The sequence below is a fragment of the Falco punctatus genome (genome assembly GCF_963210335.1).
Source record: "Falco punctatus genome assembly, chromosome: 1".
Lineage (NCBI taxonomy): Eukaryota > Metazoa > Chordata > Aves > Falconiformes > Falconidae > Falco > Falco punctatus.
This window is the reverse complement of record NC_137580.1, coordinates 17,226,893-17,242,048: the sequence shown is the minus strand read 5'-3', so window position 1 is coordinate 17,242,048 and position 15,156 is coordinate 17,226,893. Positions and strand designations below refer to the sequence as shown.

Sequence of the window (15,156 nt, the reverse complement as noted above, 5' to 3'; positions counted from 1 at the left end):
TGGAAATTACTCCCCCTGGTTATCTGCGGGTGCTGCCAGCCCTGACAAATGTCCCTGGGCAGGAGCTGATTGGCTCCACGCGCCTGGGGCCAACTTTAAATTTCAGCAAAGTGGGCACAGCCTCCACGGTCTGCTGCTGGGACCTGCTTCCGACAGCGACAGGTAACCCTCTTACCTAGTTTGCCTGTCCTATCTCTTCCCAGCCCTTTGGCTCTGCTCTCCCTGAGCAGGGCATCTCCTGCTTTCACACTGGGCAAGCTGCGGTGGGGACGGGGTGACGGCCTGAGCCTTGGCTGCGCACGTCTCTGCGTCGCGCTCTCTGGGGCCTGTGTTGCTTCGTACTGCTGCTCCTCGTGCATGAATTTCCCTCCAATGTTTTCTGTACCAAGGCTTGCATGGCTGAATATAGTCTCCAGGCTGGACCTGCGAGCCCAAGCCAGAGGGGATGGGTGAGATGAGAACTGTTAGCCAACAGAGCTATTGTCTCCTGCCATTTAGCAGCGCTACTGAAAACAGCACGTGCGTTCCTCAGTTCGGGCTTACAACTGCATGGCTTAGCCTGCAGCGGTTTTGGTGGTCATTTACTGCAAATAAGCTGCTTTGACAGAGTTAAGAAGCTTTAATACCTGGTGTTAGAATGCTGCTGGCTGGGTATGTGTCCTTACCTTGCTGCCATATGCTCACGGTGAGAGCATCGCCTTTGCTGCAAGGAGTGCAGAAAGGCAGAGTGATGCCAAGGGCCACCTCAAAGGCTGGGGAAAGCCAGGGTTGCTGGATAGCCCCACTGCCATGGGGGCTTTGGGACAGCAGGAGCTTTTGTGTTGCTGCTGACAGGGACCGTTAGGGACCGCAAGTCCCAGGAAGACGAACTCTGGTGGCACTTCACTTTCTGCTAGCAGGAACTGTCCAAGATGCAAACAGCCCTCATGTGCCTGTGTCTGCTCAGCTTGGCCTTCTCGACACCTGTGAGTATGGCTCTCCCCAGCTTCCCAGCGTGCCACCAGAAGTGCAGGGTATACACCCAGTGCACACTGGCACGCTTTCAGCAGCAGGAAAACATGAGTTGTACTTGCATGTAGCACCTCTGGGGCTTGGGGGGGGCGGGGAGGGGAGGGGGGCTGTTGAGGTGCTGGTGCAGAGGTGAACCCAGCAGGAAAAATATACACCACCACTGAGGTGCCTGAGCAAGTCCCTTTAATTTAGCAGTTCGGGCACTGTGCTAGGGCTGGTCTGGCTTGCTGTAACTCTTTGCCTTGATTTCTGTGGATCCGGGATCTGCCCAGAGCCTTTGGCCTGGGAATAACCTGAGTGGAGCCTCAGGAAGGGAGGCATGGGGACGATGCTCACCTTACCCATGTGGGTAACAGGGGTCGGAGGGGCACCTGCAATTATATTCCAGCTCTCCTAATGCAGAATTTGGACAGATATAACTGAAACAAAGAGTAAACTAAGATAAATGTAATAGCAGCCACTTTTGTCCTGCACAACTGTTGTCCAACATAATAAATACACAGATAGAGTGAAAATCTGCTCCTAGTGAAGGCTTGCTTTTCTGGCAGAGTAAAGAGGAGGGAAACCATACCTTCCCTGATGTGGGAAGCCCTGACACGGGGCCCAGCTGTGTGTCCTTTAGCCCTCAAGTCAAGCTTGTACAACTGGGTCTGTCGCAGGGCAGCACGGCGGCGAGAGGCAATAAATCAGCACAGATTTCCTTTTCAGATAGGGGCACAGAAGACAGCCAGTTAATACCCTGCTGCAAAACCGGGGATGTAATCTGGCCTTTGACGTTGTTCATAAACAATGGAATAACCTGGGAATATTTAATACTCTGGGGCACATTTCTGCCTCTTTCAGCTGGGCTTGGGGCACTTCAGTGGCTGATTTTGCTGAGATCGGAGCGGGGTTCCCTCCATGGGGCTGTCTCCCACTCTGGCACATAAGGAATACTCTGAACTGGCCTGGTAGGGCTCACAGGATGCTCTCACCTCCAGGTCCCACATCTCTGAGGGATGCACTGGCCAATACATCCCCAAAACTGCCAGGATAATCAGGGGAAGCTGCATGCTTGCAAGCATGTACAGAAATGCCTGTGAGGGCACAGGCATTACTGCTCAGTTGCCCAGTAAACACTGGGAATCCCCAGCAGGTAACCAGCTCCAGGCTCCCATCTCAGTCAGATCCCAGCCATGAGTTGGAGCACTGCAGTGTGAGCAGTGGCGCTCTGTATTAAAACTGCTCTGCCATAAAAGTACTCTGCAGCAGAATCCCGTAAAAGTATTTGCAAACAAACAATATCCTAGTGGAAGCAGCATGCAATGCAAGCGTGCTGTAGTGGAATTTGCAATACTTTTCAGACCCTTTAAATGGGCTTTTGACTTTTCCTAATGGCTGACGTTAAGCCGGCACTCTGGGTAGTGCTGGGATTTTTTTGGCTTATCAACAGTTTTTCCACCCTTCCCTGGACGCTGTGGTGTGCCCATCATGGGGCACATGGCTGGCAGTAGGCATTGGCATTGGCAGCCACCTGCATGCCAGGGCAGCGCTGGGCTGCTCAGCTCTCACTTTGTTTTGTTGTCCGCAGGTGCCGCCGCCGCTGCCTGGAAGAACTGCTGGGAACTGTGTGGGACAGCACCGGGTATGTCCCCCCCCTGCCCTATCCAGACCCCACGGGGTGCCCTGCACCAGGGCCACAGGGAGAAAAAGCCACTTGTGGAGGGCAGCCCCAGTGAGCCATGGAAAAAGAGATCAGCAGCCCCCTCACATCCGAGCAGCCCTTACAAAGAGCAGGGGAGGGGAAAGGTGGGACCTGCTCAGGGGAGAGAAAGGCTTCCCCCCACCAGCTGCTCCTCTGCCCCTGCCCAGCCCCGGAGCACAAATTCTTTATGTACCCACAGGTGAGGTTATAAAAGTCCCAGGTCCAGCTTCTATGGAGTTTTTTTTCAAAGTGTATCAGTGTAAAATGCATCAGTAGCAACGTTCAGATGAGTAGATGGAAGAAAATGCTTGATTTTGCCTACTGGAAGCTAGCTGCTGTCCTTCCAGCACTTTGGTTATCATCAGTCCCATCACTTATGTCTGATGAGACCATCAACCAGGGTGTTTATTCAAGCCATAAGCTACCTTGCAAAAAAACCCAACTGAAACCCCACAGCTCCTGAAAGCCAGCAAAGGTAGAAAATGAACCCAAGGGAAAACCAAACCCCAGAGCCCAGGAGACGAGCACATATGTCCTGCCCAGGTTCCTGCCCACACTGGCAGCCACAAGGCAGTGAGTGCCGGTGGGACCCTGCTGCAGTGCCAGGCACAGCAAGGAAATCTGCCATCACATTTAAGAAGAAAATTGTGGGATTTGGTTACTTTCTTCCCCACCAGATACTGCTGAAAGGCTGCAATGCCAAGCATGGCTTCTATGTTTTCAAATATGTCTACTCATTTTCCACACGGAGGAACCAGACGCAGATAAAGGTGAGGAGGTGGCCTGGTGGCATTCCAGGACCCGGGCTTGGCTGCAGCACCCCACGCAGCTGGCAGAGGCTGGGGCTGGCCCTGACCTGTCCCCTATGTGTACTGCACAGAAGGAAGAGGCTGACGGCCAGGGCACCATCCCCAGCCACCAGCTGGGTGAGGACGATGCCAGGCAGGGGCCGACAGAACACAGGGTGACCCTGGAGCAAGGTGATGGCGGCAGCACTGACGCAATGGAGAACAGGACCAGCCTCAAGCCTGAAAACCGCAGTGCCCCAGGCACCGGCAGGGATGTTCCCAGTCCTCGCCCGGGCACCAGCACGCGAGCACGCAGTGGTGTCGGCATTGCAGGGGCCACCCCGGCCAGCTCGGAGGGCAGCGGCGACCTGGATTTGGTGGTTGAAGTGGACAACGGTGTTTCCGTTCTCCCCCAGGGCGAACGCCCCAGTGAGGCCATGGCGGGGAACAGGTCTGGTGTCAGGAGTGAGGACAGGGATGATGGTGCCATTGGGGGGGTTCCAGTGGAGGAGGCCATGACAGCTGGGAGGGAGAGGGCCCCCACTACCAGAAGGGCTGGGGATGAGGGCAGTGGTGAGGCCACTATCCCTGGACAAGGGCAGGAGGGCATCACGCAGAGAACAGGGATGGGAGGTGCTCTCGCCTCCGTCACTGAGAAGATGGAGGATGTCCAGGTTGATGCCGAAGGTGTGGATGAATATGCTTACATCCCTGACTCGGGCAGTGTCACTGTCACCCGTGGTAAGGTAGGCAGTGCAGTGGGGGCCACCAGCTTCACCCAGATCTCTCCGGACAAGGATGATGAGGTCAATATCTTCATTGGGAGGGCCAACATCCACGTGGGCGAGCAAGAAACCACCCAGGCCGGTGCCACTGTTGGCAGTGACGATGACGGCATTCCCACTGCGGGAACCAGCAGCCCCCTGCCCAGGCTGGGCGTCACTGTGGCACACACTGGTGATGATGATGGCACCCCTGCTCGCAGGCAGCCTGAAGGACCAGCCACCACAGCCACCTCAGGCCATGGGGGCAGTGTCACCAGCAGCCCCAGGGATGGCCGTCCCATGGGAGATGATGAGGATGGTGCCACTACCATTGCTGATGGAGAAGAACCGGTGGCTCCTGGCCCCTGGAGGGTCACTGGTAGTGTCATTACCATCCCCACGGGGGCTGGCATCCATAGGAATGGCGACGATGAGGTGAGAGGTGAGGGGCAGAGGTCTGAGGGGAGGCCAGGGCGCCTGTCTGTCACCACCCCCCACCAGGGGGGTGAGGAGATGGTTGCCACTGTCCCAGCCAAGGGGGCCAGCATCCACCTGGGCACCACCATTGCCTCCCCTGGGGTGAGTGAGGGGGACTGCACCACTGCCCTGGGGACAGCTGGTGGCCGCAAAGCAGGCAAGAGCACTGTGGCCGGGAGAGGGGGGAGTGGGGAAGCAGGGCCAGCCACCCTCCAGCCCCACAGGGAAGCACGGCCCAGGGTGGGGGTGAGGGTCCAGCCAGGGGGAGCAGGGCTGGACAAGATGCCCAGGACGGATGAAGTGCCATCCCCACATGGGAAAGCTGGCGGCCGGACACCAAGCAGGGCCCAGACGAGGGCTGGCACCCACGGCGGCAACGCGGGGGGCAGGCTGCAGGGCACCAAGGCAGGGAGCAGCCCCCCTCTGCAGGCAGGGCAAGCCAGGGGCAGCGTGGCAGTGGGTGAAGGCCGGCAGCAGGGGCAAGGCGGCGAGGCTGGGATGGCGGTGGCCAAGGGTGGCCACCATGGCAGGAGGCTGGGAGCTGGGGGACCGGGTGCATTCGCGGCGCTGAGCCACAGCAGGCAGGTGGACCAGGTGAAGCGTGCAGACGTGCTCCACGTCCGCGAGCGGGCCTTCTATGCCCTCGACGGGGCGGGGGCCGGCCCCTACACCGGCCTCAGGAGCGCCGACAGCAGCCAGTCCTCCGAGGGGGAGCAGGGCAGCCACAGCGACAGCCGACAGACAGGACTGCAGCCCTCGGGGTGGGGAGCCCCGGGGCACCCCCACAGTCGGTGGAGCCGGGGAGCCCTCTGAGGGCCTGCCAGTATCCGACCCGGCGGGCTCCAGCGGTGAAGCTGGGGGTGCCCACATGTCATTGTCCCCCCCAGCATCCCCGCTGCGGGCGCTGCTCTTGCCTGGGCGAGGGGCACGCCACGCGTTGCTGAGGGTCGCGCGGTGCTTTGCAGCCCAGGAGCCAAAAGCCACTGGTTCATGCAATCCTGCTGTTAATTTGAGGGGGACTGCGTCCAGGGCTGCACCAGCGATGCAGGGGGTTGCTGTGCTAGGCAGCCGCGTAACAGCAATCGTACTACATGGCATAGGGTAGTGTTGTTCATGCACTGATGTGAAGCGAGTAAATAAACAGTGAGGAAAAGCCTCTGTCCTCACGGTTTCGCTTCCAGCCTAATGGAGAAATAAAGGCATTTCTGTAACTAAGGCTCTTCCTGGCTTTCGTGTTTGCAGTGGGACTTCAGGCAGCTGCTTTGCCATGAGCAGCGTGCTGTAGCAGGGCTGGTCCCTGAGCGTGGGGGCATTTCTGGCTCCAGTGCATCCCTGGCCCAGCCATCACTTCTGGGGCTGCAATTTGGCCATCCAGCCCTGCACACCCTTCCCTTGGGGTATCAAACCCCTCTGACTCCTGCCCAGGGCCACCCTCCTCCCTGGGTGGTTTGTCCTTTTTGAGGACCCCCCCAGAGCATCATCCCCCTTGGCTCCTCCATCTCCTGCAGTGAGAAATCTGTATTGCACCCTCCAGCACACTGCTGGGGTGCTTGCCATCCCCACCGCCCTTCCAGCAGCACCGTGACGCCCTGGCCGTGTCACCGCCATTCCCACCGCTGGCTCCTGCACGTGAGCAAGGCTGGGCTTCGTCACACTGGAGCCGTGCCGCCAGTGATGCTCAAAGTTAATAACTGTTTATGCAATTGCAGGTTGCTTTTTCTGTCCAAGAAGCTGCTAAAACAGGCGTGCTCAGCAGCAGGCTGGAGCAAACGGCACAGTGGGAGTGGTGCTGAGCCTCACGGGGAGTGGTGCTGCCCTCAGGACAAGTGGGAGAGGACCCCTCACCAGCGCTGCACCCATGTAAGGAGAGGGGGTAGGAGCAGCTACGTCAGAAATGTACCCGCAGAGCACCTGCTCCCCTGCCTCAGATGCAGGGAAGTAGTAGTTCCCATTTCGGGCCGTAAGCTTGCTTCTTAGGGATTGTGCGTGGGTGATTGATGTTGGGACCACCAGGACAAGGATAACACTGTGTATCCCACTGGTGCTATCAGTAGCACCAGCTGTCAGGGCTCTACCTTGCTAGAGCTCATGCTCTCCAGGGGAAAGGATCAAACCCTGCATGCGCCCACTATGCCCCACAGCAGGGCATCAGGCCCTGGTGCCTCCAGGGCAGCCGTGCCAGGCAGCCTGGTGCCAGGCAGGGACATGGAGGTTTAAGCAGCCTAGGGCAGGGGGTTGCCCGCAGCTTCCCAGGCGTGGGCCAGCATTCATAAGACCCTCAAAGGTGCAGGGACCTCCTGTGCTGGCCTACCCAGCTCAGAGCAAAAGGGGCCACAGGGCTGCTGGCAGCCCAAGCTGGGTGGTTCACCCCCAGAATGGCCATGGCACGTCACACTCCAAGTCTGGCGGACCACAGCGATGCTCAGGGAGCTCAGGCTTGGTATATGCCGTTGCCTGATAAACGAAAGGGACCGTTCTGGGATCTCACCACTGGCAGGACTGCGACTGGTGGGTCTGCAGCCCCATAGGGACCCTGGTGTGGTGCCCAGCCACCTCCATCCCCAGTCCTGAGCACATCCTTGTCCACATCATTAAGCGACATCTATAAGCAAGGCCTGGGCACCATCTAGTGGAATAAAAGGCCTTTTGCTGGAAACATTTTGTGCCTGTTGAATGATGCTCAACTCTGCCTGGTGCTGGGATGGGTACTGCTGCCCTCTTGCCCCTCTGCTTCCCTGAGCTCCTGAGAACACTGCCTGAACAGCAAGGTCAGGTATAAAACTGGCTAGTTCAGGTGTGAACAGCCTACGTTCACAAAACAGCACTACTTCCTTGCACAGCTGCTGTTAAAGCACATGGAAATTTTTTTTGTGGTGACTGGCTCTACATCCTGGGGCACGCAGCATTTTGAGCATTTTGGCATGCTCACCCCGAGCCCCCTCCTCACCACCACCAAGCTGCGTGGCTCTGCTCTTCCAAAACTCGCTTGCCAAATGGCACAAGGGACCACTGAATGGACAAACTGTGAGTTTCCTGAAGGAAAAATTTAGTCTAGCCCACCTGAAACCAGGACAAAAGGGCTTCCCAGGGCATTGGAGCAAAGTGGAGAGCTGCTTTTTGCTTGCAGCAAAGTCTGAGCTGATGGGCGCTGGCAGGGTGGGAGCTGGCAGGGTTCTCACCACCCCCCCTTGCAACCCAGCACCCACAGCAGGCTTGCAGCTGGGCCAAAGGTGGCCACCAGGTACAGGAGGTGCTCCTCTCTGGCTTTTTTGTCTTTGGCTTTGCTGAGCTGTATATTTTTGGGGAAACTTTGATTTTGACTTTTAATATATATGTCTTTACTTCCTGTTCCCATGTGTTGCTTTGGGTTTTTTTGCTGAAGGGCAGCAGTGACTTATCAACAGGCGCTTCTTCATGTGGGGACAGCAGAAGCTGTTGCTAAAGTGCTTTATGGTCTCTCATCCCACCCTGTAAGTGAGTGAACCCAAGTGAAGAGTTATATATACGCTAGAATACTTTCTGGGGGTACAGAAGTGGAAAGACATTGTCCCTAAAAATCCCAGCTTCCCTTACCAGTACTAACTGGGGGGGCTATGTCCTGGCAAGTATCGGTGGTTGTTTATTCAGGTAAATGTCAGGCTTAGAGGGGGAAAGTGCTATTGTGAGCTATCACTGATTTCTAGAGCCTAAAAGTCATCACAGGTGTGGCAGTGGAAACTCCCCAGGTTTTGCAAAACCAGACTTCTGTTGACATTCCAGCACAGGCAGCAGTACTGGAAAAAGCAGGCGCTGCATGAAAAGGGAGTCAGCTCCCCCATGACTCAAGTGAGCCAGATGAGGGGAGGGTAAGCCATGCCCCCTAACTGGGGATTGCCACAGCAGGCCAGTCGGGCAAGGCTCGGGTCAGGTCCTTTCCCCAAAGCACACACAGCTGCAAAGATTTTCCAGTGATGTATCTAGGAGTAGCATCCTTATTAAGGAAACCTGCTGACCCCAGCCTTTGGGTATTCAGCCTCCCGGGGAATCGTTTATATCTACCGGGAGGGCAGCAGCTGGCTGTGAATGGCTCCGTGTCCTGAGCACTAGTACCAGCCCCTTTGCAAACTCACACCCAGCCCTGCCTGGGGAGCTGTGGGTGTCCAGGCTGCTGGAGTGGGATGGGAGCAGCATCTTGTGCTCCCGGCTGTGGGGCTGGCAGCACTGCAGGTACCAATACGCCAGCAGCAGAGTGTGAGTGGGGCTGTATTTCCCTGGGTTTGCTGGGCAGAGAGGAAGCAATGGCCAACATGCCCTGCTCTGCCTTTCCTGGCTCTCCTGCCTAGGGCAGGCTTTTGCCTGGGTAGGCTGGGGACTGGGAACTGGCTGACTTGGCAGCACCTTTGCTGTAAAGAGGGGAGCAGGGGAATGACAAAAAAAACCCCAAACCACTAAACCTTTGCTATATGTTTTAAAAATAGCTCTCTCTCGGTGGTTACTCTTTGTGGCTTTATGCCTTGTGGCTGCATCAGGACTTATACAATGAAGTGAGCTGCTCTGCTGTGTGTGTCTTTAGTATGTTGTGGCTAGACCTTGTGTGGCTGTGGACCCTGCAGATGCCTCGCAGACATCCTTGTGTGCCTGAGCATGCGGGGTGAATTATCACATCTCTTCACCATCATGGTCTGTAATGTGGCCTTGGTCACCTGCCAGGGCTTTGTTAATTGGTGGTGACAATCCTGTAACCCAGGTAATTAGGAACCTGTGCCCTGGAGCCATAGGTCTAGAGGACTTTGAGCCCTTGGACAAAGAGTGCAAGTGAATGTCGGTGGAGTTCTAGAAAATGGTTATTAACATTCAGCCTGTTTCAGCTCTTAGAGAATATGGAGGCATTTTTATAAAGCGAAAGGCTTTCACCAGCCTCATGTTGTGACTTGTACAGCCCTGCTGAAACGAGAATTAAACTACCTCTTCTCTGGGGGAGAAAAAAGTGCTTTTTCCCTAGTAAGGTGGGTGTGGAGCGCAGAAAAATTCAGGCTTTTGTGAAACAACAAAAAGCTGGCTGGGGCTTTGATATGCAGCTCCAGGTACTGATATGAAGTTCCCCAACCTTTAGGGGAAATTCCCCTTTTGGGGGCATTTTTTTTTCTACCACTTTTCTCCCCTTGCTAGTGCTCACAACCCTTGGACCAGTCCAGTTCAAAGCTTGGAGGTGCACCTGTAGATTTCACGGGGTGTTGCCCCAGCTCAGTGTGGGGCTGAGGCTTGCGGACTTAGTGTGCAGGGCAGTTGTGTGAAGCTGCGGAGTCCCTGGTAAGGTGTTATCTCCTGTGGTGACAGCTGAGGTCCCCTGACGGGGTTGATGGGTGTGCTCTCTGTGGGGAAAGCCACAGCGCGAGTGCAAAAAAAATCCACTGTTGTCTGGGTTATCTCAGCACCCACAGCAGCTGTCGGCAAGCCCTCTCATGCACACCTGTGTTTCACCTCCTGCTAGATGTGCTGGAGAAGCGTGCTGTCCATGGGTCATGCACACATGGCTGCTTTACATCCCTCTCCCACCCTAAACCTGATCCAAGGACAATTTCTGGGCATGAAAAATGCATGCTTAAGGAAACCAGGAGGGGTGGCAGTCCTACTTGGCTTGCTTTGTAAATAAACATCGTGGGTGTGTAATGTGATAGCACGTATACTTGGCTCCAGCTGGGCTGTTTCTCTATAGCGTGTTGTTTTGGTGTGTGTTCTGGATCAGAAATCTGTAGGCTTGTTTTTGTACCAGCGACTCAACCGCTAAACTGCTTAACCTTCTCTGCAGCCAGCGCCTCGGGAAAGCCCAAAACGAGCAACTCTGACTGAAAACATGAGCTGCAGACTGGCCTGAAAGCTAAAAGAAAGTTGTAATTTACTGGAAGGGAAGGTCCTCTTTAAATTTACAGAAAAGAGAATATATAGAAATCTAACAAAAGCATGTAATGATTGTCTGGCAGGGACCAGGGGATGCTGCTGCGGGAAGCAATGATGTGGATCAGCCATCACATGTTAAACACAGTTTGTTTTGGTCAGGTCATGATCCCACATCTTTGCTGAGGAGCATCTCTTCCTGCAACTGAAACTGCAGAGATGCAGTTAGAAAAGCAAAAGTTCAGCTCAAACTGAAATTGGCCAGAGATGCCAAAAACTACAAGGAAAAGTTCTTCAGGTATGTGAACCAGCAGCAGAAACAGAAGGAAAATATTGGCCCACTGTTGAACAGGAGCGGTGAATTAGTCACCACCAACAAAGCTGGAAAGGCAGAGGTTCTCAACACTTACTTCACCTCTGTCTTTACCAGCACGTTGGGCCTTGGGAACGAAAGTCCAGGCTGAGGCACACACAGACCCACCGTCAGTGGAGAAAAAGTTGGTATGTGAACTGTTACAGGAACCTGACCCCTACAAATCACTGGGCCGTGACAAGAGCCCCCCGGGGGTGTTGAGAGCTGGCTGGTGGTGTTGCAAGGCTGCTCTCCATAATCTAAGAAGTTGTGGAGATGCGGGGATGTCCCAGAAGACTGGCAGAAGGCTAATGTCACGCATGCCTACAAGAAAGGCTTAAAGGAGTATCCAGGAACTACAGGCCCATCAGTCATACTTTGGTCCCTGGGAAAGTTATGGAACGCATCCTCCAGGGGCCCATCACAAGTCAAATGAAGCACGTGGCTGGGAAAAGCCAGCGCGGATTCACCAAGGGCAAGTGGTGCTGGATGACCCCGATCGCCTGCTACGACAAAGTAACCTGCTCGGTGGGTGTGGGGTGAGCGGTGGTCATTGCCCACCTGGATTTCTCCAAGGTTTTCCATACAGTTTCCCACAGCCTCCTCCCAGAGAACCCGATGCGTTACAGCCTGGGCAAGTGTCCGTGCGGTGGGGGAGAGCTGGGTGACAGGCTGCACCCAGAGGTGGTGGCAAACGGCTCCTCTGCAAACGGGCAGCCTGTCACAAGTGGGGTTCCCCAGGGATCCATATTGGGCCCAAGGGTGTTTCACGTCTTCATAAGCGATCTGGACGGTGGGATCAAGTGCTCCCTGATGAAGTTTGCCGCTGGTACCAAACTGAGTGGGGAAGCGGACGCTTCGGAAGGGAGAGCCACCCTGCAGGAAGGCCTGGATGGGCTGGAAGAGTGGGTAACAAGAACCTTATGAGGTTCAGCAAGGACAAGTGTAAGGTCTTGCACCTGAGAAAACATAACCCCGGAGTGCAGGACAGGCCGGGATCTACCCGGCTGGGGAGCGGCTCTGTGGAAAGGGACCGGGGGATCCTGGTGGACACCAAGCTCGGTGCGAGTGAACAGTGCGCCGCTGCGGCAAAGCCAGCCGTCGGGGTGCTGGGCTGCATCGGCAAGGGCATCGCCAGCACAGGTGAAGAAGTCACTACCCCCCTCGGCGCTTTGTGAGGCCACGCCTGGAATACTGTGCTCAGTTCTGGTCCCCGCTGTACAAGAAAGATGGGGACAGGCTGCAGAGGGTCCAGAGGAGGGGCACAAAGGTGACCAGAGGACTGGGAAGGCTGCCGCGTGAGGAAAGGCTGCGAGGACTGGGGTTGTTCAGCCTTGAGGAAAGGCCGCTCAGGGGAGACCTTATCACCGTGTTCCAGTATTTAAAGAGTGGCTGCAAAGATGGAGACTCCCTTTTTACAGGGAATCACATGGAAAAGACAAGGAGTAATGGGTACAAGTTACTCTTGGGGAGATTCTGGTTGGACACACGAGGAAAACTTTTTTGCAGTGAGAACAACAGGAATTGTTCAACCACTGGAATGGTCTCCCCAGAGAAGTGTTGGATTCTCCAGTATTGGACACTTGTAAGATTTGGCTGGACAGTGTGCTGGGCCATCTTGTTTAGACTGTGCTTTTGCCAAGAATGTTGGGACCAGATGATCCTTGAGGTCCCTTCCCGTGTGGTATTCTGTGATAGTTTTGTGGCCTACCTTACCCCACCTTTAGCCAAAAGTCACAGACAGAGGAGTTAGCATTGCTGGCTGCAACTTTGCAGGCTGACATGCCTGCAGCCACTAATTCTGGCATTAAACACCTGACTTCTGCTTGAGCTGTGGAGCTTGCTTTGGGAATATATATTAAATGTTTATATGGTTTTCAGTTGGAGCGTTAACTCCTGAAGGTCAAAGATGTAGCACTGCAAAGCACCACTGTAAAAAGCAACTTACTCGGCTGAAAGTCAGAGAGGGTTGAATCTGTACGGATGGAAATAGACACTTGGCTGGAAAGGGGATGCCTGTGCTCATGCAGGATCAGTTGTGCAGCTGAGGAACACACTGGCTTTTGACTCTTGCCCATTTATTCTATTAGAGCAGCTTGAATGCATACATTAATGGCAGCAAAGCGCTGATCACTGTTGTCTCCTGAGCAAAGTGGGGCTGAGCTGCCTCCCTGCAGGCAGTTGGGGGCACCTTGGAGGGCTGGCAGGAGGTGGCACGTCCCCAAGAGCCTGTGCAGGAATGAGGTGATGCTCCAGCACAGGGTTTGCTGATGTATAGCAGAGGAACAGGACTGGGTGTGCCTGTATGTGTGGAAAACCCGTTGGGAGAATTTGGATAAAATAGTTGCCATTGGCCGCGTATTTGAGTGGAGTTTTGGTGACAGCGTGCTGACAGTGTATGCTGTACGGGCCAGTGGTAGCGGGGGCACCTTTAGGTAAGTTACAGACATTCAGAGTACTGCGTGAACACCAAGATTTGTGCCACAAACAGCAGTTAAGTTTACACTCCACATTTTTTATGCAGATCATACCAAGCTCTGAGGCAGAGCTTTTAAGTTCATTCCCTGAGGATAGTATGTAATTAAGTGATCTGGCTCATGAAAACAAGCTGTGCAGTCGCGTAGATGCTGGCAGACCTGCCCCAGCAGGGACTGTTGCCACAGGCTTGGGCAGAAGGTTGTGCAGCACTGGTGGGGACAGGGTGGCTTGGGGCCGTGTTCTTTCCCTGTGCTTCAGCTCTGCCTCTGACTAACCAGCTCTGCCTTTTGGAGTGGATTCCTCTTTCTTATTTTGCTTTCCCTCCCTCCCTTTCCAGCTCAATTTCCTCAGCTACCTGTGCTTCAAGCCTTCTGCCCTGCCAGCCTTCTGACTTTTCTCCTCTATTTGCATTTTTCCCTTTAGGCCTTTTTTCCACTCCTGTTTCTCCAGCCTTGGCTTTCCCATTATGCATTTCCACCCTGGTGTTTAATTTCTCCCTGCTCTGCCTTCTGTCAGTGCTTGCTGCCTCTGTTCCCATCCTCAGTAAACCGGTGCTGGCTTCTTGCTCCGACTGTCTAAAATCCCCAGACAAACGGAGGTCAGGGATTCCTTAATGAAATTCCTTAGATATCAATTTTGTGGAATAGTCTTCTGCTTATTCACCTATCTGGTTCTTCTATGCTTCCAAGCGTCATTTTCTGCTTTCTGAAATGAGCCAAAACAGGAGTGAATGGAAGATGCTGTGGGAGACACCCAAGAGATCCAGTGCTGCTGTGGCCTGGCAGACTCCTCGGAGCCTCATTTGCTGCCTGGAAAATATTTCCCTTTATTCCTGTTCGTTATTAATGCCTCTGGTTCAAGATCATTAGTGCTAATTAGTTCTTGCTGTAAAATAGTTGCCAGTAAAAAAGTAAATAACTGTTATACTGGTGAGAAGTTGGATGCTGAAGACCTGTAGGTTGGTTTGCACAGGTCCGCTCCACTTAGCAGGAGGAGGCTTGTGCTACAGATAATGAGGGACCTCAGGCCGGGTTTCCCTGGATGGGCTCCCTGGGTTTCACAGACAGCTCCCATGCACACAGGTTAAGGTATTATGAATGTAAATCACTAACAGGCAGGTATGTTGGTCTCCAAGCTAAATGCCTGAAGCAAAGTTGCTTGAGGTGGGTCACAGGCAGCTGATGATTTCATCACCTCATTTGGACCCAGTGACTGTGCTGCTGCCTCCAGGCTTGCATGGGCTTCCTTTGGCGGCTGGAAACCAGCTCTGACACGCGCCGGGGGGTAAGACGGATGTGCTGTGCAAGAGCTGGGGAACAGCTGCGGCTCTCAGCACTTCCCAGCAATGAGTAAGTCATCCTGGAAGCAGGTGACAGGAAACTCTGCCTTTCTCCTGGGGAAGAAGTGATCTCTGTCACCTCTGCGTGCCCTCTCTTGTCACCAGACGTGGCTGTGGTGGGTACCAGATGTATTTAATCTGAGATGCTGTGATACGTGAGGTCTAACATGTTCTTGCCCTCTCCCAGCTCCCTGCTTGGGAGGATGTCCCTGCTCCCTGTCGCTGCCCTGCACAGCCCCTCTCTGTAAGCCCTGAGTGCTTCCCTCACTGCCCCTACAAAAGAAAGGGGCTTTTGTGAAGGTGTGCTCGAGGGAGGTAGTTAATTTTTAGCTTCCTGTTCGCTCAACCAGGAGTAAGATTTTAACAGGGAGTGTGCTAGACCAGAGCTG

The 15,156-nt window shown here is 54.6% G+C and overlaps 1 protein-coding gene across 4 annotated transcripts; it reads left to right on the top strand.

Annotated features, from left to right (window-relative positions):
• Positions 1-124: 124 nt before the first annotated feature.
• Positions 125-12,176, top strand: MEPE (matrix extracellular phosphoglycoprotein). 4 transcript variants are annotated; one of them, XM_080364949.1, is made up of 5 exons: positions 125-162; positions 835-965; positions 2,582-2,635; positions 3,373-3,465; positions 3,576-12,176. In XM_080364949.1, the coding sequence occupies exons 2-5, from the start codon at positions 912-914 to the stop codon at positions 5,535-5,537; spliced, it is 2,163 nt and encodes a 720-aa protein (XP_080221075.1). In that variant the 5' UTR covers positions 125-162; positions 835-911; the 3' UTR covers positions 5,538-12,176. The 4 variants fall into 4 exon arrangements, with proteins under 4 accessions (XP_080221075.1, XP_080221076.1, XP_080221073.1 ...); XM_080364950.1 differs by having other exon boundaries at positions 142-162; positions 900-965; XM_080364947.1 differs by lacking the exon at positions 125-162 and having other exon boundaries at positions 169-2,635; positions 3,373-12,176.
• Positions 12,177-15,156: the final 2,980 nt, after the last annotated feature.